Source organism: Haliotis asinina, chromosome 7 (assembly GCF_037392515.1).
Source record: "Haliotis asinina isolate JCU_RB_2024 chromosome 7, JCU_Hal_asi_v2, whole genome shotgun sequence".
Classification (NCBI taxonomy): domain Eukaryota; kingdom Metazoa; phylum Mollusca; class Gastropoda; order Lepetellida; family Haliotidae; genus Haliotis; species Haliotis asinina.
Window position 1 is genome coordinate 20,030,009 of NC_090286.1, and position 24,292 is coordinate 20,054,300.

The 24,292-nt window shown below is 37.1% G+C and overlaps 1 protein-coding gene across 1 annotated transcript in view; it reads left to right on the top strand.

Annotated features, from left to right (window-relative positions):
- LOC137291908 (regulator of G-protein signaling 22-like) overlaps nt 1-24,292 on the top strand; it is a 98,219-nt gene that overhangs the window by 68,429 nt on the left and 5,498 nt on the right. The window contains exons 15-20 of the mRNA XM_067823467.1: nt 803-964; nt 1,225-1,404; nt 5,005-5,166; nt 20,977-21,199; nt 22,292-22,409; nt 22,758-22,834. Coding sequence (XP_067679568.1) covers nt 803-964; nt 1,225-1,404; nt 5,005-5,166; nt 20,977-21,199; nt 22,292-22,409; nt 22,758-22,834 — 922 coding nt within the window. The remainder of the gene's footprint in view (nt 1-802; nt 965-1,224; nt 1,405-5,004; nt 5,167-20,976; nt 21,200-22,291; nt 22,410-22,757; nt 22,835-24,292) is intronic.

The window sequence follows — 24,292 nt, forward strand, 5'->3', positions numbered from 1 at the left end:
TGAAAATGTGTAACTTCATAAACACATTCTTTCTGCAACATTTCTGACACTGATGGATGTACCTCCAACAATAGATCTGATTTCTTGCAGTTTCTGTGTAGTTGTTAGCATTAGTTCCATCAATTCCATGCATAAGAAAACTGAATATTAGATCCTCGTTTAGCCACAGTGCAGTTGTACAGCAGATAGCTTGTCATGAATGGCTGTAAATCACTGACTTCTTGCACCATGTTCAATTTGCTCCATAAAAACAAACATTATCGCTGTTATGATTGTATTTGAAGTTTCTCTCACCATTTACATTTTTTACATATTACATATTTCTTTCTGTAATAATGTTCAATGAAGTATACTAAATTATTAATATGTATTAATAAAGGGTTGTATTTTTACCAAACGTTTAGATAAGGATGAAACTTGTGACAGAAGTGGAGGAGTTAAACCACAAGAACCTGTTTGAGCTGGTGTAAAATATTCAGAAAAGCTTGCAAGTTCCCACAATGTCATCAGAAATGTTTCAGTGTCTGGTAGATTGATGAAAAGTCCTCAAATCCTACGATATGGGAGGACACTGAGTGCATATGCTTCATTTACTCATGTATCATTTATGACGATGAATTTTAGGAGATACAGTCTTTTGTTTCATAAAAAATATCAATGTGTTTTTTGTAATGAAGAACAATAGTCACATTTCCAAGATGTTTAATTGTATAAACACTGATGTCTTACATGAGAGATCCTGCAGTAGTGGATTCAGGTATGGAATAATTGGAGAATGATAGAACTCTGTACATATTTCCAGCTTCTTGAAAGTCGGTGGATCTCATCATCTAACGAGATACTGACGTTCCGCAAAGCTCTAATGAACCCAGTAACGTCTCTGCAGTTCAGAAGATATGTGTCAATAAAGGGAGATAACTTGGAAAATGATGTTCTTTTCTGGCTGGAGGTCCAGAAGTATAAAGTGAGTTATTCCTGGGAATGAACAATCAGTACATATAATGCAGGTGGCAATGACTTAAATCTTGCCAGCACAGATTGTTATTGTTATGATAATTAAATTACACTGACTTAATAATGATAACTTTAATTTTGAAACATATTAGATGCATTACTGAGACATGAGCACAGTGGACATTAAATGCGCACTAAAATGTTGAAAATAAAGATTTGGAAAATATTATAATCATTTTCTTTCTCCAAATATCTGATTTTTTGTTGAAGGAACTTCACCACGCCAACACAGATGACAGCCTGATTCTGCAGAAGATCAATGCTATTATCAACTGCTTCATTGACTCACAGATTCCCCCAAGTCTGCAGGTTGACATCCCCACAGAACTCGCAGACAAGATCCTGGACAGGAAGTATGAGAAAGGGCCATACCTGTTCAGGGAAGCCCAGGTAACTTATTATTAATTCCTCTTCATGTACTTGCAAACATATGGTGATTTGCCGCAGATCAATAGCAGTTCACTCACTGTCTTCCCTCACTGTCTCATGAACATACTAGTGTGATGCTCCTAGGATGAAGATTGCCTACCTGAAACTGGTACACTCAGGTATCACTTGGATAAAACAGCTATCAAAAACATTTGTTTATGAATTAGAAAGCTTGCCAGGGAGAATGAATTATGTTTGAGTTGCGTAGAAAGGTGCGGAAAATGTATTGAAACATAACAGTTCACAAATGCTGTACAGGCAGATAAATGATTAACATTTTCAGTCAATATATTGTAAAATGTTGGGTGTTACATATTTAGGGTGGTCTCATCAATAAAATTCAAATGAAATCATCATGTTTGAAATATTACTTTATATTTGTCAATGATATTGCATCAAGACACTATATTACCAAGTTTAATGCTTTCACTAATGACACTGTTTATGCTGTTACATTGTTGCATTAATGCATTGCTAGAAAAAAACGGTGATTATCACGTGATGGTCCCATAGGAATGAGCGGAAACGATGATGATAGTTAATTTGATTTGATTTAATTCAATACAGATTAGTCGAATCAAATTATGTCTCATTTATGTTACCCCAGTTTGAAATGAATTAATTTGATTTGATCCACAAATATGCCAGTTTCATTCGTTCCAAATTATTTCATTTAATCACATTCAAAAACATTCTTGTAATACATTTGAATAATGATAGAACTTAAAAACAATTGTAAATGTTTGTTGAAAATAGAAAAAGAGTGGCCTAATACAGATATGTTTCTGGTGCATGGACATCCAGTACAGAACTTGTCACTAGAAACTCTTCCATGTCACACCCAGACCAAAAGATGAATCAGAGAAGAATCAGAGTTTAGTAAAAGACAATGACTATAAGGATGGTGTGTCAGAAATAACCAGTAATTTAACCCCCAATATACGTAATATTTCTTTAAAACCACACAAAATTGATTCATATGAGTGATGTATATTATTTGTTTTGATTTCCTAGTTTGACATAACTAAGAATCATTCAGATGGCAATACAGTGTACATATTAAAGTCACTACATTTGTATTTCCAAGATGATCAATAATGTGCAGACTAATTCTCTTGTTTGTGTTAAGTGAGACATGAAAGCATATTCAAGAAATTTCCTTGTTTGACATTTGGAGCTTTGTCAGATCGCCCAAAAGATAATGCGATGTTGGACAGACACAGCTGACAAAGTTCACATAGATTTCAGAAAATGTTCTATTATGTCAGACAAAAAGACAGAAAGACAGACAAATTACTACTTCATGAGGAAAATATGCTTCGCTACAAATATTACGGCTTGATCTCCTTTTTTCTTTCAGTCATATATATGTAAATATTACAACAATATCTGACAGTTTTATTCTGTTACAGGCAACTAAATATAAGAGTATTATTTTGAATATTTTCCAGATTACACTAAAATAAATTGGTCCAGTGTAATGCTTACTGACATGGTCTATAGTCAGTTTGGCATGAAAGCAGACAGATAAATTACTATGTAAGTCAAAAACTAATAGGCATAGAAAACTCAGTGAAATGCTGATTATAATTAAAACATCATACCATCCCTGTGGGGTTTCTGCCCAATTTTTGTCCTTATAATAACACAGTTCACTGTTTTACGAGGGAGGAGTGCAGAGAAAGGCACAGCCAGGTGTTCGAGAAGCATGTGCACAAGTGCAGAGAAAGTTATATATTCATTAACCTGTGCTGTGTTGTCTCCATGCTTTCTCGCACACCTGGCTGTCCCTTTTTCTGCACTCCTCCGTCGTAACAAATAGTGAACTGTGTCAATATTTATAATGATATTTTGTTGAAAACTGTTTTTATTTTAAGGAAAAATATTCTGCAAAAACCTCACAGAGTTGGTATGTAGTTCTGATTATGATCAGCGTTTCATTGAGTATGTTATGTTTATTAGTTTTTGAGCTAGACTACAAATCGTTGGTCCGCTTTTGAGTCAAACAGACTATAACTGATCGGGAGATCTGTGAAACGCTTGTAATATGTCTGTATTTGACAGAAGTGATCATGTAGGAGTAATTGCTTTGTATTTGTAATGTTCTATGTCGGTTTTGTCAGGTGCATCTTAATTACTAGTGACTGTGGTCCATGACTGTCAGTGTTAGCCTTGTACAAGTACTGGGCCAGTCAATAAATGTCACTCAAGAAGGCTCAATCAGTTATGGTTATTCAAAGTAATTGAATCCATATATATTGACTTTTACAAGTTTTCTTTGCAGTGTTTGCTCATCAAACAGTTTAGCTGATGTGATATTTGCTGACACATGATACTTTCACAGTGTCTATTGCCAGTCAGAAGACATTTCAATAAATGATATTTCTGCCATTTGAAACATCAAACAGCTTATAGATTTTAGACAAGTAATCTGCTACTCCAGATCTGTAACTGTCAGTAACTGTTTTTGTGATACAATACTTTAGAGTACACCTGTTACTGATGACAACTATATATGCTCATCAAGAGAAGTTAATTAACACCCAGTCTTATAAATGACCCATGCCTGTTAGATGCTGCTAAAAGACCTGTGGGTATTCTTTAGTTTGTTTTGTAAAGCATAAACACTGTTGTGAGTTGACTGTGCCAATCTTCTCTCTACTGCAACAAAGATGTCTGATTTCTATAATAGTATTTAGTGTAGCTTCAGTTAAAGTAACCCAAAATTCATTTCACAAAACAGAGTCTTTACCGGATTGTAAAACGACTCTATCATCATTAGAGTTCAGTTTGATATAAAAAGACAAAATGGATGCCATTTGAGACAGTTGCTTGCCTGAAAACATTTGGCAGTGACTTCCATCTAGAGGTCACTGTGTTTGTTGGTTTGACATGTTGGAACTGAAAATTAAAGCTAAAATTTGTTATTGTTTTGAACACCTGGCAGTGAAATTCTTGTTGAATCAACTGAGTGGAACTAACTGGGAAAGCATGTGTGCACTGCCTCACTGAGAAGCTAAACATCAAACTGTTTGGGTTGTCTCTTGTGGGAGACTTTTCTCAGTAATATTGTCAATATTGCGTTTGTGTTAAGATACTTGAGATTTTCTGATACAAATATAGGGTAACCAAAATGAAATAACAAAGTGCTGAATTTCAACATGACCATGACATTTAGCTGACTTGATGTAAAAACTTATGTTTGAATGACTTTTAAGATTTAAACTGTATTCATTAAAGAAATGCTAGTGTTTAACTTAATGGTATATCTTTGTGTGTACTGCAGTTTGTAAGTTCTGAATGTTTTTATTTAGTGCCTGCTATAATGCAATGAGACTTTGAACATTAGCGATTGTAACAAGAGGCAAGCGTTTAGTGCCCATTTAGGGTCCATATAGGGTCACAAAACTGTAGAGCTGACCCTCCTTGTATCTCGTCTTGAATGCAGGAAACAGTGAAGAAACTGACTACTAAACTGTATGATGTGTCTACAGTATGTGTTGGTGAAATATACAGCTCTTGTGCCTGCTTTATCTGTCAACACTCTCATGTCAATTTCAGCTGACCGTGTTCAGAATTCTCTTCAGTCAGTGGAACGACTTCTGTGAATTTAGAGCAAACCTGACGGAAGAAAAAATCTTGCCAACAATTGAGAGAAGACGACGGCATGCCAAGTCCCGGCAGAAGAGAAATCGTCAAGAAATGGAAGAAAAAGCTTCAAAGGTGATTACACACTCCTGGAATCAATATGAATTTTAACTAAAAACATAACTGATATGGTGACATATTAGCTATGGTATACACTCTTGTTTTCACAGATATTTCATATGAATACAAAATTATTAATTTTATGATTCATTACATTTTGATACTTCTTTAATACATAATTTCATTTATGTAACAGTAATTAGTAAATGTTTTTGAGGAATTAAATTATTTATAGAATTTTTTCAAATTACTTGAAATTGTGATGATATTTTAGTGTGTGCATCAGGATGATTTGTTGAAATGCAACGATGATGTTCAAAAATTCCAGTGTTGCTTGTCTGGTTGTTTGAGAAACTGTTTCTAAAGATTATACTAATGGTGTTTTATAGCTGACCTGCGTCACAATACAGGGCAATGGCAATAACAGACCTATAAACACTTATCTGTGCACATCTGGGGCCGTAAAGTATTAAAAAGCAGTATTATTTATGGCTCATTTGTAATTAGTCTAAAAATGGTAAGAAATGTCATTGTGTTTGTGGTGGAGATAGGGCTTTATATATAAGTCTCATTTCCATATAAAGTGTCATGTGATCATATCCCATGACACCCTGTGTCCCCATCCTGTGCAGGCCAGCTGGGTTTTGTCATCATGCATCATGCCACTTACAAAACATACTGCAGCAGGAACCATATCTCACAACATACGGGGATTAACTGTGGACTTGCAGCTTTGAAATATTAATAATAACGTTAGAATCAGTTTACATTTTGATTTTGCTGTAGGATGCTTTAACCCACGTAGACTGACATAGGAATTTTTGACAGAGTTCCGAGTCATATACATGTATGTTAAACCACTGGCCTATATCACAGTATAGCATGTCAAACTACTGGCCTATATGACAGTATACCCTGTTAAACCACTGGCCTATATCACAGTATACCCTGTTGAACCACTGGCTTATATCACAGTATACCATGTTAACCACTGGCCTATATGACAGTATACCCTGTTAAACCACTGGCTTATATCACAGTATACCCTGTTAAACCACTGGCTTATATCACAATATATATTGTTAAACCAGTGGCCTATATGACAGTATACCCTATTAAACCACTGGCCTATATGACAGTATACCCTATTAAACCACTGGCCTATATGACAGTATACCCTGTTAAACCACTGGCTTATATCACAGTATATCATGTTAAACCACTGGCCTCTATGACAGTATACCCTGTTACACCACTGGTCTATATCCCAGTATATCATGTTAAACCCCTCGCGTACAGGATCACAATCAACATAATAGTGATTTTAGAAATATTTCAGCCATGCAATATAATGAGACATTTTGGAACAGCATGTATATGAGAAGAAATGGGAAGAATGTGATGATAGATATTGACTACATCCCAAAAAGCAGGTTGGCATTACAGAGCCCAGCCTGTCTGATCTAGCTCCTAGTGAGGCCAGGCTGGCACACCATACTGCCGGTGTTGGATTCAGTCAGTTGTTTTCTCTTTTAAAGTTCAAGGAAAACTGTTTACTTGCAGTTATTTTTCTAGAAAACATCTCGAAAGGATGAGGATTAATGGACAGAACCGTATAGGAATTTGGGGTACTGATGAAACTTGGGTCCTGGTAGATAGCTCAAAAGGAAAATATTTTCAAAACTTTGTGAAACAGAGATAGGGTACATCAACAAAGAGTGCTGTCAGTAAATGTATGGCTCTTTTGTCCATGTGTGCATCTAAAATATTACAGCACTCTGCCCCCTCTGAAGCCTGACCGAGGTGATAGATTCCTATATATTTACATCTAGCAGAATTCCTTTGATGATCTTTCGTTCATAGTTAGAGCTTAGTTGTGACACAAACCTTTGAATATGATAAAGTTATATTCTTATGGAATATATTAATTCATCAAAATTTAACATAGAGTCACAAGGCTTGTCCTTTTCAAATTGAAATCCTCATAATTAAAACACATTATCTGATAATTGAGACATTTTTCCCCATTTGTTTATCTTTACCATACTAACAGGAATAGTTGTGTAAGTCAAATATTAGTTATTTTATTTCATTAAAGTGGTTTGAGTATGAGTATCAGTATGTTTATTCATATTAAAGGCTGTATGACCCATTGTACATATTCATTAAACATTCAAAGGAATTTAACAGTCAGGTTTACACTTTTCCTCATTGTTTAAACATGTTTATTTAAATTATGAATGATTTCGGAATTTCAAGAATTGAAGAGTGAATAGTAAATATGTACTGTCCAACCAGTGAGTCAGTTCTTTTCTCATTTCCATAGATATAGTCAAACAATATATGACTCTCATCTTCTAGGAATACAGATCCTACGCAATATGTCAATATCATTTGTATGTCAATATCATTTACAGTGCTCTGTCTTCTTCTTAGTTTCATCACTCAAGTGTTCACATTGCCACTTTGATATTTAGCTAAGATCTCTCTTTGAATAGGTGATCTTACTACAGATATATAATGCTCACACTTTAACAGAGATTTCAAAGCAAAGTAAAATGTAAGAGAAGCACTGTCAAGACATTCATGCCACATATGAGTTGAGGTACCTAATAAAGGTTTACATAAATGTTGGTTTTGAAATGTTTGTTCAATTTTGAAAAGGACTAGACTCAATGAACACCCATGTCAAACACCACACTTACTTTCAAAGTAGTCAGTGAGATTTTCCCCATGTTCTACAGTTACTGTTTCTTTTATGCTGTTATACATAGTTTTGATAATACTGAAGAATTTCATTTTGCAGAGGAACATATAGATGGAAGTTCCTATTGCTCACATCGAACACGTCGTTGAAGTTAATGAAAACCCAATAGAGTGTTCTTTTCTTCTTGGTAATACACTTTTGTACGATTCACAGCAATATTGCAGTACTGTCAGTTGTGGAGTGATGGTTCCTGAAATATCTTTGGTGTTTGCCTGCAGGTTTGGGTCAGTAGGACTAGTGGAACTCAAAAGGTTCAAGCTTATTTATGTCATCAACGTCGTCTCACCATACATTTTCTTATCCAATGAAGATGGAGCATTTGAGCAAATAAGAATAAATTCAGTATTTTCATATAATTTTTGGATTGATACATTTGGCCTCAAGTTGCCCTATTAGTGTTTGCAAAATAGAAAAGTGTCTCATATATGTGGCAGCTTGTGTACATATGTTGTGTCATTATGATGTGTGTATACATAGACTGGAACTGTGATGTTGTGAGATATTAATACAGATGTCACATACTCACTGAATGAATGAAAGCAGGTGTCATATTTATACAGTTTTACACATTTACTAGTGGTGTACCATTTTTAATGGAGTCAAGCACTACTCAGCCTAACTAAACCACTAGAAACAGTACTTTATCACAAAGTGTAATCCGGGATGCTACAGGTGTTACATTTGACCACTCTCTAATCGGCCTTGTGTAATCCCTTCCCTTGCATGCAGTTGAAGGTCATTCCAGAAACAGATATATTTTCTGATGACCAATGCATCCAAGGTTATGTATTACTTATAATATTCTATGTACAGAGTTTATCCGTTTTTCGTGTTTAGTAAAATTCATGTAAATACCACTGGTCCTTTCAAACAGTACATTTCCAAAATGACAGATGACTGTGCCCACAGTCTGACACATTGCAGGAGACAACAGGGCCTGGGTTGACAGCCATCAGCTGGATAGAGCCTGCTACCTAGGCCTGTAGCCAACATATATGTAGCTATACTACTACGCACACTACATACACCACGGTCAGGACAGTCAGGATCTCATGCCCTATGGCTATGCATATCTTCAAATTATCTACAATCTTGTTTGTACGTTGAGGGTTTAGTAGGATGACAAAGGTCTAATTACGAGTGGAATCTGAAATGCTATGTGTGGGTTACATTTGGACAGTCTGGAATCTCTCACATCTAAATTTGTAGATTCTCATCCTCAAGTGATATTGGTAATGTGAGGCGATGATATCCAGAATCAACACGAGCAATGTAAGAACTAAGATTATTGTATGCTTGTGTAAAGGTCTCACACAAATCTTACACAGATATTAGAAATAAAACCACTTTTGGCAAATTGTGTGTTATCATAACTTATTTGATTAAAGATGTACAAAAATATTTGAAATCTTGGTTAGAAATTGGTTTTCACAATTTCAGATTGAAAGGAATATTTGACAAATACTTGGAAAAAGTAGGGGTTGGTGAGGCAAGATCAGTCCATATAAGGATCAACTTTTGTAAGATAAAATAAAAATTGTTATGCAGACATTAAATGATCAGTTGTTACTTAAGTGAGAACTTGTCACTAGTTGATTTAGTTCTATGTTTATAACAAGTCAACATGATCAGTTTTCTTCTACAAACCATGGATGTGAGACTACAAGGTCACACGTAATCAACACCCAAATTTACAGGGTGTCCTTTGACCTAACTTTAAAGTTGTATAAGTTTTGAAACTATGACTGAAGACTACAAGGGTTTGTGCTTGGTAATTTTCTAACAAAGATCTGTCAAGTGAGTGATGTATCCTGGAGTCTGGGCAAGTTCCTCCACCCAGCTGTAGAAGAAGTAAATTATGTCCGTAGTTGGATCCCTGTGTCTTGTGGCAGTAAAAAATAGCTGTCAGTTGTGTGGATATCTGGACAAGTAAGTACAGGGAATGTTTTTTTGCAGTGCAGACAATGTTAGAACAATTAGGAAGCAAAACATTGAGAGGCGGCAACAGACACATCCCTCGCTGTGATGGGAAAAAGAGATGAACTCCACATCCTACTTTACAGATGTAATGATGTGTTTCTTCTCACAAACTCTACAACATCTCCTTACTTCGTTTTATAGGCACGAAACATTCAAATACCCTTACAGGAGCACTGATTCATCTGGTGTAGGGAGCTCCAAAAAATAGCAGTGAAATGACATGAGGGTCTTAAGTGCTCTGCTTCATCATGTTGTTGATGGTGTTGGGGATGGAGTTGGTGGTGTAACAGCTACCTCAGCATACTGCCGTATGTTAGCTTATTAAAGTGACAGTAATACAGGAGATGGTTGAATACATACTGACAAGACTCTCCCATGGTTGCTGTTGTCACACCTCTTTTGTTTTATGGTGCCACGTACTTTACTATATGTAGTTTTTGGATTATTTAATTGTTTGAAAGTAGTATGGTACTGGTTTACAAACACACAAAATCACCACTTCACCCTCAACAGCATCACCTAGCCTCACCAAAATGTCAGTAACTCTCTGCCCTCAGCTTCACAACACCACCCCTACAACCTCACAAAAATGTCAATAACTCTACCCCACCACTTCACAGCACCACCCCTACAACCTCACCAAAATGTCAATAACTCTACCCCACCACTTCACAACACCACCCCTACAACCTCAGCAAAATATCAGTAACTCTACCCCACTACTTCACAACACCAACCTGAACTCACAGAAAAGTCACTCACTCCACCACACATCCTAAACCAACCACCCCAAGCATGCATGAGTAAGGGAAATTGTAGAGAGGCTATGAGGCTAGACCTTCTGACTGTGATTTATCTGTTTATGCTGACATTCATCATCTTAATGAAGGCCAGATAGGAAGATAAGTGCCACAGGTTTAATGATGATGGTAAGGCATTCTTGCCCAATCTGAATACAGTTTGCTGCAGTTAAGTTGTGGGACAATAAGATGTAAAGAGTGTTGTTGTGCCAGGGTTATCAGGGATCAGCCAGCATCAGGCATGATGCAGTGTGCAGAACTATACTGCCTCTGCAATATGCACAGGAGAATTTATGGACTAGATTGCAGTTAAGGATATTAATGATAGTGTCATCACTCCAGATGTGCAGTGATGTGTTTCACACAGAGGTGTTGGATGAAGAAATGCATTTGTTCTGCACTGCTACACATGTTTGTAGTGCAGGTAGATTACTGTCACAATTCTGTAATGGGTGATGTGGCATGCCTCCAGTCAGTTACCTCATGACTTCCCTTACTGGTGGTGGGGTAGACTTGTGGTTGAAGTCTTTGCTCGTCATGCTGAAGACCTGGGTTTGATTCCCCACATGGGTACAATGTGTAAAATCCATTTCTGGTGTCCCCTGCCGTGATTTTGCTGGGAATATTGCTAAAAAGTGATGTCAAACTAAACTCACTCACCCAAAACCTGTCTTGGCAGAAACTGTCGTTGGAAGTAAAATTGTACTTCGACAATTTTTAGGTCAAAGTAAAAGGCATTTTAGAACCAATTATATTGATACTTGAAGACAACTTGTGACTGTGTCCACCTCCAGCTGAGTGATCTTAGCGTAAAGAGAAGCATGTGATTACCACAACTGAGACACTAAGATGGCTATGTCGGCTAAATCCAGGACAGCTGCAGTTTTCATGATCTGTTTGATATGTTCATGTTTGTATATTTACCAAACAGTCATGAATATGTATAGTACAGGCTGATCCAGGAGAGAGATGTCAACTTGTCCATGCAAGTTTTGTTACATTCAGTCAAGTAGTGTCCATAATGGATGTGGAAGTTTGCAAGTATGTCGACTTTATCAACTTTGTAACCAAACCAATACCCTACACAATGACTGGTTTCCTCTGGTCCTATACCCCTGTCATATTATCTCAGTTTGCTGTGTTGCTATCCTGTTGAAAAAAGCAACATCAAGTAAGGCTTCTCACATATTGGACCTTCCTTTATCAGGGCTATCTTCTGTTCACAAGTCTCAGTTAGCCTGTATGTACAAGCACGTTCCACCTAGTTCCAGTGTATGATTGAAACATGAAAACTGAATATTGAATGTTGTAAATCTTTGAATATTTTTATCATGTATGCATACAGGTTTGACAGACTTGTTTTCTTGTGTCAGACATGTTTAGTTCAGTATGGCTTTATGAGAGTAACTGTTAGCATTACCCCTATAGCACCATGAGGAACCCAGAACTATCAGGTGAACAGGATGTTTTCATAAATACCATACCATGTACATGTTGATGAAGTGGCTAGACATTTTGTGACTAATACGTATGTGTATGATGACCACTGACTGACCATATATTTTGTGTGTTTTGCCTCTCTCCCTGGCCACACCTGGCAAGCGGTAAGATCTTCCTCCATCTATAGAGCTACCAGCATTATATGTATTGGACAGTTGTCATGTGTAGCAGCATGCATTGTGTAGAGCTTTCTTTCTTCTTTATGTTAGCTTCATTGTTTAGAAATACCTCATGTTAACATATGTTTAGCTGTAAATAGTATTGTTGTTGCTTTTGTTGTTTTTAACTCCTTACAATCATTAAGCAGATGTATAGTACTGTCTTTTTCAGAACTGCTTTTAGTATTTTCATGTGTTAATATATTTTCTAGGATAATGTTATCAGTAGAAAAGTAAGCTCTTTTAGTCTTGTCAGTTGTGTACAGCATCACTAACAGACTAAATAGATACATAAGAGTATCAGTGTTCCAGAAACAGTATCATCGCCAGCCACAGATCCCATCACCACCGATACCTGTATATCATATTGTATCCTGTCACCTGTAGCTCAGAGAAATCAAGTCATGAGAATGAAAGTAATATTAGATGAAATATTGATGAAATATTAGGTGCAGTTGAATCTAATATCATTTTATTGAGAAAAAGGATCAGACAATTTTGTAAAGCTCACATTATTATACATCTATATCTGTTTTTGAAGTCCCAAAGTGCGATGTGGTCACTATTCCACCTCCTGTTCATTTTCAGCAGCCATTTCAGCCATTTCAGCAGGCAGTTCACTCCAGATTACAGTGTTACTAGAACTGTGTAACCTGTCACTGATGTGTTTTCACACTGATTCCATTGTGAAAACAGTTTGTTGACATTTTCGATCAGACAGCTTCAATAATATGACTTTTAGCAAAACAAATTATATAGGCATCCATTTTCTGTCCACAACACCTCATTTTGAGGTTTAAGTAGACACTCTATGATAGTCAGTCTCAACTCCTAGGGATCATGCAATTCTTGCAGCCTACTAGGTGCACCGAGATAATGTTGCTTTCTCATCCTTATGAGATACCCATTCATAGTTGGGTGGGTTGGGACACATACTCAGTACTTTGTCAAAGTTTACTGCATGTTGCTGTATCTGCAACTAAAGAAATGTCATAAATAGAAAAACACTGTTTTTAGGCTATTACTCTGTATCCCTCAAATTTACACAACTGCAAATAGGATATGTCGAAATAATCCACTTCGGCTTAACAGGGCATACAGTGGGATGCATGAGAGGATATCCAGAAAAGCATTTTTACTCGTAAAATTGGGCAAAACTTAGAAAAGGTATGAATAGCTGCTGAAAACAATAGATCAGACTACAGATGGCAAGTACGTTGCTCAGCCAGGTGATGGTATGACAATGGACTGTTGACTCACCTGGCCTGAAATGCATGCCCTGCATACTGGCACAAGGGGTCCTCTCAAAGATATTTCCTGTTCTTCCCTATGTTAATTCCCCTGTGACATTATCATATCTTAACCAATATTTCTGTCCCTCAGCCTGACCACATACATCTTCTGCTTCACCATCCTGGTTTTGTTTTTGAGATGACTACCCTTCTATCTGTCTCTTTTTAAAGTGAGACTCGATGGTCGTTACATCCTTCATAGGTTCAGCATGAAAGTTTTTGTTTTTTACGTCAGGTATCGATTATAATGAAGCAAAGTCTAATTTCAAAATGGACATTTAAAAAGTGCTCTTTGTAATATAATATCATGGCACAGTAATTTGCATAAAGCCATGGTCTTTTCCATATAAGCTGCATTGTTCATTTCTGCACTAATCTCTCCTCAGTAAAGTCCTTTTTCCACATTCCCCATCTCGCTACCACTGGAACTGTAGTTAGCCTGAACTTAGTTAAACAAGTATTTTACACTGCGACATATCAACAACACAAACTGTTGTGAAAAACATGAAAAATCTTTTTTTCCCTATTTCCAAAAGTACTTTAGGTTTTTGCACATATTCATGTGGCCACCATCTCGCCATCTACCAATGCAGTCATTCGTGGGTTCTTTTAGGTGCTCAGGGTTGTGTACTGTACACTGTGGGTTGTGACAACATTGAAAGAGTCTGCACACAAGTAGACGCTCATATGTGTCTTGTGTATGAAACATACCATTTTGATACTCAAGTTAGGGGTTCAGCTTATGTACGAGATCAGTTTATCTGTGATAAAATATGGTACTAAAGGAAAAAGGAGCAAAACTGAATTAGTGGTTCAGTGATCTTGGATGTTTCTATGATGTGAGTGTGTACAGCCTGGCTGACAATGTGTTCACCTTGTACACCCAGGGTCCAGGCAGGCAACAGGCAGGATCCATGTCATATGTCTGCTCAAGTGCTAATGTTTAAACAGTGATGAGGTACTGCAAATTAATGACACATGCAGATGTTGACAAAAACTTTGAAAGTGCAGCTAAAACATATGTCTGAAAGGCAGGCAGGCTCTATTCTCATTGATAGTTTTTGTATTATCCCTATTATAAATCACTTAACAGTCTATTTTTGTTTAGAATTACCAATTTCTTAAAATTAAGAAATCTCATGTCATGCACAGATTTAAATTTTATATATTTGTTGTTTGCTTTGCTGATCTGGGAAAGTAAATTTTGAAATAAACATGGAGTGGAGGAGCTAGTGTAGGTTGAGACAACCGAAACTAGAACATACATCTGTTACATCTGTGTGCATGATCACATTTAATTCAACTTTACATCATACATTTGGTTCTAAAATTTTAAATAATTTTTGTGAAATATCAATACCATCTGTCCAACAATTTGGTATTTAAATGAATAAATTGGTAATGTGAGTCCGTGTTTTCAGCTGAAGGTGCAGTGAACTGCTTTATGGGAAGCTTCTGAGTCTAACAAAAGTACAGGGATTGTTTCATAGGTTCTGAGCCTCATACAGAAGAAATTCTGTGAAAGTGATAGACAGTGTTGTGGAAAGGTGTATCCATAACAACGTGAGCCAACAGGGTAAACTGTTGCATCTGACAAGTCAGAATAATATTACAGGTGTCGGTGATTTGAATGAGGAAAAAGGTCATTGAGTTGCAAAGCTTCTGGCATCTGATATGCAGAATGTCTCATGATAGTCTAGTTCTGTATGAAGCTGATCAAAAAAGGTTTCTGCAACGACTTTTGACCGTGAATGAAACCTTTTAACAACCACCAGAGAAGGCAAACATGGTCCCACAATCAGGACACTATGGCTATCATGATTATGCATTGTAAGATTCAACATTCAACATTGTAAGATTCAACAACAATCAGACATCAGACAGTGTTTAGGATGCAGAATCTAGAAAATACAGTAACAACAAAAAAGCTTGATAAAGCAAGATGATTCAGACTTACCATTTATTCTCCTATAGATTTACAAAGTATTAACTTCACAATGAACTTCAATATTATCTGATATTGTTTCTTCCATTCATAGTCTTACAAAAAAAATATCCTTTTCCAGTCATATCATATGTCATGTTAATTTGAGCACTGTTAGGCTCCACCACTGAAATGCAATTCCAGGGAACTGGAGCCTACATTTATGATGGAAGTCTGCTGTTAAAACTGTCACTGTAAGAAACTCCCATTCCCTCCACATTCATGTCCCATGTCATTATGTTCCTTCACATTTATTATCAGACCTGCATGGCACCAGTTGCCAGGCCATTTACTTTATCATTGTAACTGCATCTTGGAATCATGGCAGTGCACATATTAATGTCTTGATGAAACTGTATCATATTATGACAGCCTCATACTTGAAATGATGTTTTCAATATATATACATACCATACCACACAGAACCATTACTCCCCAATCATAAGTATATGTACCATACCCAAATTGTCATTACCATCACAAACAGTGTTGCCCATATTGTTATCACCATCACAAACAGTGTTGCCCATATTGTTATCACCATCACAAACAGTGTTGCCCATATTGTTATCACCATCACAAACAGTGTTGCCCATATTGTCATTACCATCACAAACAGTGTTGCCCATATTGTTATCACCATCACAAACAGTGTTGCCCATATTGTTATCACCATCACAAACAGTGTTGCCCATATTGTTATCACCATCACAAACAGTGTTGCCCATATTGTTATCACCATCACAAACAGTGTTGCCCATATTGTCATTACCATCACAAACCGTGTTACCCATATTGTTATCACCATCACAAACAGTGTTGCCCATATTGTTATCACCATCACAAACAGTGTTGCCCATATTGTTATCACCATCACAAACAGTGTTGCCCATATTGTTATCACCATCACAAACAGTGTTGCCCATATTGTCATTACCATCACAAACAGTGTTGCCCATATTGTTATCACCATCACAAACAGTGTTGCCCATATTGTTATCACCATCACAAACAGTGTTGCCCATATTGTTATTACCACCACAAACAGTGTTGCCCATATTGTTATTACCATCACAATCTTGCCCATATTGTTATTACCATCACAAACAGTGTTGCCCATATTGTTATCACCATCACAAACAGTGTTGCCCATATTGTTATCACCATCACAAACAGTGTTGCCCATATTGTTATCACCATCACAAACAGTGTTGCCCATATTGTTATCACCATCACAAACAGTGTTGCCCATAATGTCATCACCATCACAAACAGTGTTGCCCATATTGTTATCACCATCACAAACAGTGTTGCCCATATTGTTATTACCACCACAAACAGTGTTGCCCATATTGTTATTACCATCACAATCTTGCCCATATTGTTATTACCATCACAAACAGTGTTGCCCATATTGTCATTACCATCACAAACAGTGTTACCCATATTCTTATTACCATCACAATCGTGCCCATATTGTCATTACCATCAGAAACAAGGGTGTCCATATTGTCATTACCATCACAAACAGTGTTACCCATATTCTTATTACCATCACAATCTTGCCCATATTGTCATTACCATCAGAAACAAGGGTGTCCATATTGTCATTACCATCACAAACAGTGTTGCCCATATTGTCATTACCATCACAAACAGTGTTACCCATATTGTTATTACCATCACAATCTTGCCCATATTGTCATTACCATCACAAACAAGGGTGTCCATATTGTCATTACCATCACAAAAGGGTGTCCATATTGTCATTACCATCACAAACAGTGTTGCCCATATTGTCATTACCATCACAAACAGTGTTACCCATATTGTTATTACCATCACAATCTTGCCCATATTGTCATTACCATCACAAACAAGGGTGTCCATATTGTCATTACCATCACAAACAGTGTTGCCCATATTGTCATTACCATCACAAACAAGGGTGCCCATATTGTCATTACCCAAGATAGGAACATAGTTCCCATATTGCAATCTCTGATCCCAACAGTTGTTGCTCTGTTTAAGACTACATTGTCTGTGTGATGTTCTGCCATGTTTGCTCCATGTGGGGGGAAGCCTGACATAGGGAAGGAAAACTCAGTCTATAGAGTGTCTATATGAATACAGGTATGCTTTGAATGGCATGAGACACATCTACATGGTCATGTCATTTCTTGTCATGTGTCTATATGAATTCAGATATCCGTTGAATGCTGTGATGTCATTTCTTGTCTTTTATGTTGTGTCTCTATTTATTTGCACGACTGTATTTCACGTTCCGCTTTTTGTTGATGCACGTTAGTCATGTTGTACACTGAAATATGTATGACTGTACTTTTTTAAGTTCCGTGATTGGTTGAGGCAAGTTTTCCCTGTTTGTGAACTGAAAATGTATAGTGTAGACCAATGTATGAATTATATTTGAAAAGTCACTGCCAGGGAGGGCTAGTTAAGTGACAATGTTATTCTGCCACATCATGCTTCACTGGCCCTGCAAAGTATCAATATAGATATGCAGATTGGTCAGAATTACAGTGATGTTTGGTAACTGAAGTTGTTAAACATTACATTTGTATTGTAATTGTTCCTAACATCTTTTGCACAAAGCTATTGAATTTTGCATATTGTGATCTTCAGGTTACAACAGATAAGAAATATCGCTAAACTTTTGCAGGCAGACTTTTAATACCTTAATAACTGACTTCATGATATTCATGTGCTTTAGATAAAGAACAAATTATCGCTATAGATTAAACAATTTACTACTGGCCCAGTACACATTCTCCTGGCATTTGGCTAGCAGGCCTGTAGCTATTTGGAATAGTGGTGTAGAGTGCTGTCTAGAAGGTAGAGAGGACACAAGGACTGCATGGCTACCTACTCCATGGCTACAGATGTAGGACTGCTGCTTTCTCCTGCCAGCACATGGGCAGTCAAGGCTAATAATTCATTATGGATATGGCAAAACATAATTTATTAATACAAATCAGATTATTTATTAATGCTAGCCTCATGATTTATGGATGTTGAGTTTGCTTTATCTAAATGATAAAATAAATGTGTTCAGAGTGCTGACTTGAGGTCAACACTTTCATGTCATGACCACTGCTATCTCTGTAGCTTGGAGGAATCTACACAGACATTATACTGGGCTGGAGGAATCTACACAGACATTATACTAGGTTGGAGGAATCTACACAGACATTATACTGGGCTGGAGGAATCTACACATACATTATGTTGGGTTGGAGGAATCTACACAGACATTATGTTGGGTTGGAGGAATCTACACAGACATTATACTGGGCTGGTGGAATCTACACAGACATTGTACTAGGTTGGAGGAATCTACACAGACATTATGTTGGGTTGGAGGAATCTACACAGACATTATGTTGGGTTGGAGGAATCTACACAGACATTATACTGGGCTGGAGGAATCTACACAGACATTATACTAGGTTCGAGGAATCTACACAGACATTATGTTGGGTTGGAGGAATCTACACAGACATTATACTAGGTTGGAGGAATCTACACAGACATTATGTTGGGTTGGAGGAATCTACACAGACATTATACTGGGCTGGAGGAATCTACACAGACATTATGTTGGGTTGGAGGAATCTACACAGACATTATACTGGGCTGGAGGAATCTACACAGACATTATACTGGGCTGGAGGAATCTACACAGACATTATACTAGGTTGGAGGAATCTACACAGACATTATACTGGGCTGGAGGAATCTACACAGACATTATGTTGGGTTGGAGGAATCTACACAGACATTATGTTGGGTTGGAGGAATCTACACAGACATTATACTGGGCTGGTGGAATCTACACAGACATTGTACTAGGTTGGAGGAATCTACACAGACATTATGTTGGGTTGGAGGAATCTACACAGACATTATGTTGGGTTGGAGGAATCTACACAGACATTATACTGGGCTGGAGAAATCTACACAGACATTATGTTGGGTTGGAGGAATCTACACAGACATTATGTTGGGTTGCAGGAATCTACACAGACATTATGTTGGGTTTGTGGAATCTACACAGACATTATACTGGGCTGGAGGAATCTACACAGACATTGTACTAGGTTGGAGGAATCTACACAGACATTATACTGGGCTGGTGGAATCTACACAGACATTGTACTAGGTTGGAGGAATCTACACAGACATTATGTTGGGTTGGAGGAATCTACACAGACATTATGTTGGGTTGGAGGAATCTACACAGACAATATACTGGGCTGGAGGAATCTACACAGACATTATACTGGGCTGGAGGAATCTACACAGACATTATGTTGGGTTGGAGGAATCTACACAGACATTATACTGGGTTGGAGGAATCTACACAGACATTATACTGGGCTGGAGGAATCTACACAGACATTATGTTGGGTTGGAGGAATCTACACAGACATTATGTTGGGTTGGAGGAATCTACACAGACATTATGTTGGGTTTGTGGAATCTACCTTGGTTGTCTAAACCACTGTACAGAATTATTCCACCTGGTCACTGGAGAAGGCCATCCAAACAGTTAAACAAGTTACATTCACGTGTTATGTACAGACTTCCATACTGCAGGAAAGATTGTTGTGTGAAGATAGTGTCTGTGTTGTTGAAATTAGATGGACCAATGTAGACAGAATACCCAATTCTCCAGTCTTATACAATGTCCGATCCAATTATCAAAACAATGGCTTTGGCAAGGAACATTTCTGTAAATAGATGGGATCACCAACTCCGTCAGCTACGTTTTAGTCATCTACTAATTCAAGATTTTTTTCTGTTTGAAATCCTTAAATCACCAAAGATTGCCTACTTATATAATGAAAATGTGTCTGTTTCAGACAAACACTAACTGATATATTTAGTGTTAGACTGGAAAAGGACACACATGAGTGTTGGAGCGTAGTCTTGCTTTGATTAGTGACAGTACTGTATCTACTAGGTCTAGGCTGTTACTACTTACTCACCCAGATAATGACATGGCTGTAAACCTGAAGCTCATACAAGGCTTTCAATAAACTAACACACAGTTTTGATACCAGGTAAAGGAATCTATGGAATTTTTAATGCAAATAGAATTAATGAAAAGAGAACTTCTGATCATTATTAAATCAAACTAGGTGCAAAAGTGAAGTCAGACATGAAAGCTTAAAGTCAGTCAGACCTAGATGATGTCATTTACTATGAATTTAGAGTGTCCATTTATGTTTGTACTGATCCATAATATCTCATAATATCTCATTTAATAGGTTTGTAATTTTAGAATTATTTAATTCTTACTGAACTTAAAATGTTTTTCCAGGAGCGTGAACGTCGCATTGCATTAGGTTTGCCAGTTGATGGAGAGGAAGACGATGACCTTTATATTGACCCTTTTAAGGCCATGGATGAAAGTGAGGCCGATTTGGAGGACCGTGAAGGAGACAAGGTGTCATGGACATATTCAAACTACATGCGGGCACTGGAGAAGGAAGATTTACTGAATAACACTGATGAGAGCATGTTCAGCTCACTCACTGATGGAAGTAAGACATTCAGCTACATTCAGTAGGAAAACTTGCTCTTACTTATAATTTCAAAGAATGAGAAAAAATTGCAGTGCAGAATAAGAAAACAAGCATTTGTGTTATTTTACTTATTTTGCTTGACCTTTGGTGAGGTCATATGTCTGATATGTTGTAATGCATACCTCATCAGTGGAGGGACAAATTTCAAAATACACATTGATAAATAACCAGACGACAAGTATTTTGACATTTATCCTTGAATAGTTACTGAAAGATCATGATGGTTCTATCTAAAATGTATTTTATGAATGCAGCTGTGTGATATTGCAAGTCTCTGCACTGTGGTGTATGTGCATTTGAAAATTTGCACAGAAAAAAACTAAAAAACTGAAAATGTGACTGTTCATTTGCAAGTGAGATCAAGGCTTTTGTTGTGTGGTCCAAAGGCTGTAGAATTTTAAGAGACTTACCTGCCCCTGCCCCCAGCTGTATGCATGTATTGAGGTATGTGGCAAGGGTCACCATAATTGCAACTCCATCGGCCATTGTTGTTTCTTCAAATAAACCAAATGGCCGCTGGCAACATCAAATAGATTGTCAGAGATTTCCACATTCTGGTGAAGTCAAGTGGTACTAGTGGGTGGCTTGCTGGCTCCCAGCAAAACAAACCTGACACATAGCTTTTGCCCTGTGACAGTAGGAACAGCATCGTGTATTAGACACGTCATTTATAGGTCTTGATGACAGAGTAATGAAGCTAACCTTTACCATGTGTATCTATTCAATATAGAAAACAATCTTATGTGTGGCAGAGACCATATGTATTAGTATATGGTCTCTGCCAAACCTAAGAATATTGGTGAAACATTTCTGGATTTATGTCTCTGGGTGATATACCCAGATATACCATGTTTGATATACTCAATGTTATATCACAGCAGTTTGTCCATGTAAGCTTACTTGTGCAGTGGTGGTGGTCTGCTTACTTGGAGAAAGTTCTGGAACAACCATACACATCAGATATACATGTTTAGCAGAAACCTGTTCTTAGCATACAAAATTTAGGAAGTGTGAGACAAATGTATGTTCTTCATCATATTTCTTCCTCAGACTCTTTTAAGGAGCTCAACCTGGAGATGATAGCAGAGAATCTTGGTAGAGAGGACAGCCCCCCTCCAAGCAACAAGAAGTCTGTCAGGTCTGAGGAGACACAAACTACACCATACAAGTCAGTGTTGGGCTTATTTATTTTCCAGTTTCCAATATGATCCAATGGTGTAGAAAAATGAAAAAAGAATGTACTGTGTCTTACTAGGATTGTTTTCCCTGGTTTAGAATGACTGCTGTTGGTATTTCTTAATCAGGTTGAGAGGATGATCTGACACAAAAATGTTCAAGAAAATGCCAACAAGGTCTCAACCCCAAATATGTAATATGATCTGTTGTACATTTAAGTCAAGAAAACTCAGTGGTCAAACAAAAGAACAGTGAATGTGAAAAACTGCTTTAAAAAAGTTTGGTTTAAATAACATTAACTGTAATGCTAATAAGTCATAAAAATTATTCATCGTGACAGAAAAGGAAGTCGAGCAGAGACGTCGCTGAAATTTGTAGAGGACAAAAGTCCAAGAAGAAGCCCTGAACCAGCATCAGGTAATTGTTTCTGTATTAGTGGTACTACACCAGCCAGGGCCTAGTTTCACAAAGCTCTCTTAGCGCTATGACATCTGTACGTCTGTGTTATGGTATAGGAGGTACAATTGCTATGAGATAACAATAGTTAAGTATAATGGATGGTGTATATGGTTGTAACACACACACCAGCAAGTGTGATAAGTACTGATGTTCCACAGACCCTGTATCAGATATGGTGTATATGGTTGTAACACACACACCAGCAAGTGTGATAAGTACTGATGTTCCACAGACCCTGTATCAGATATGGTGTATATGGTTGAAACACACACACCAGCAAGTGTGATAAGTATTGATGTTCCACAGACCCTGTATCAGATATGGTGTATCTGGTTGAAACACACACACCAGCAAGTGTGATAAGTACTGATGTTCCACAGACCCTGTATCAGATATGGTGTATATGGTTGAAACACACACACCAGCAAGTGTGATAAGTACTGATGTTCCACAGACCCTGTACCAGATATGGTGTCAGTTCTTCACAGACATGGCAACCAATGCATCACACACCTCAGTTCCCCACTTACATGACATTTAATAGTCACACATGAGCCATATTTCAACATAAGGTGCATGTTTGTGGCAGTGACATCATCATTGTGAAATCTGACATAGTGCCAGATTTGGGCATTTGTGTTGTTGCTTGTGATGTGTATATTGTGCATTTCATTTAGTAACAAGACAGGAAACACTTCTTGGATGTACATGTAGCTACTTGGTGACAATCTATTGATGTGACTCACACAAGAAAGAACATCCACTTATTAATTTATCACAGCACATTATGACATTATCGTACAGTTTTATCCATGACAGCAATATAATATGCTGCTTTTTAGCAATCAGCTCTAAATCAGAAAGATGGCATGACTGCAAAGCCTCATAAGAAATTGCTCTTTGTGTGTGAAGAACGTTTTGTTGCCCATATCTCCTTTTCATGATCGGAGTCCGTCAACATTCTACCATGAATAAGTCATCAACTCTTCAGAGTATCTCTCAATCTACATTATTTACAGCTTCAGCTTTGACTTAGTAATGAGATTCACATGCTCTTGATCAAATTCTAATGTAATGGCCAGGTTAACTGTTTGTGTATATTATTTGTGATCATGAGTAGCATTTTATAAGAAAGCAACAGAGCCAGTAGCTGCAGTGATATGTGTCCATCACAGTACTCTTCAAGCAAAACTGTAATTATACATAAACAGACAACTGAAGTTACTGTCATTTAAACATTCATAAAGATGCAGTCTGAAAAAAATTCCAATGTTTTGTCACATTTTTGCATTTCTGAGAATGTTAATAAATATAAATGAATGTTTATGTATTTTTGTTTTCAAATTATTAATGCTTAAAAATATATATATATATAAATATATATACAACAGATCAAAGCTGCTTTGCTTGACTAGC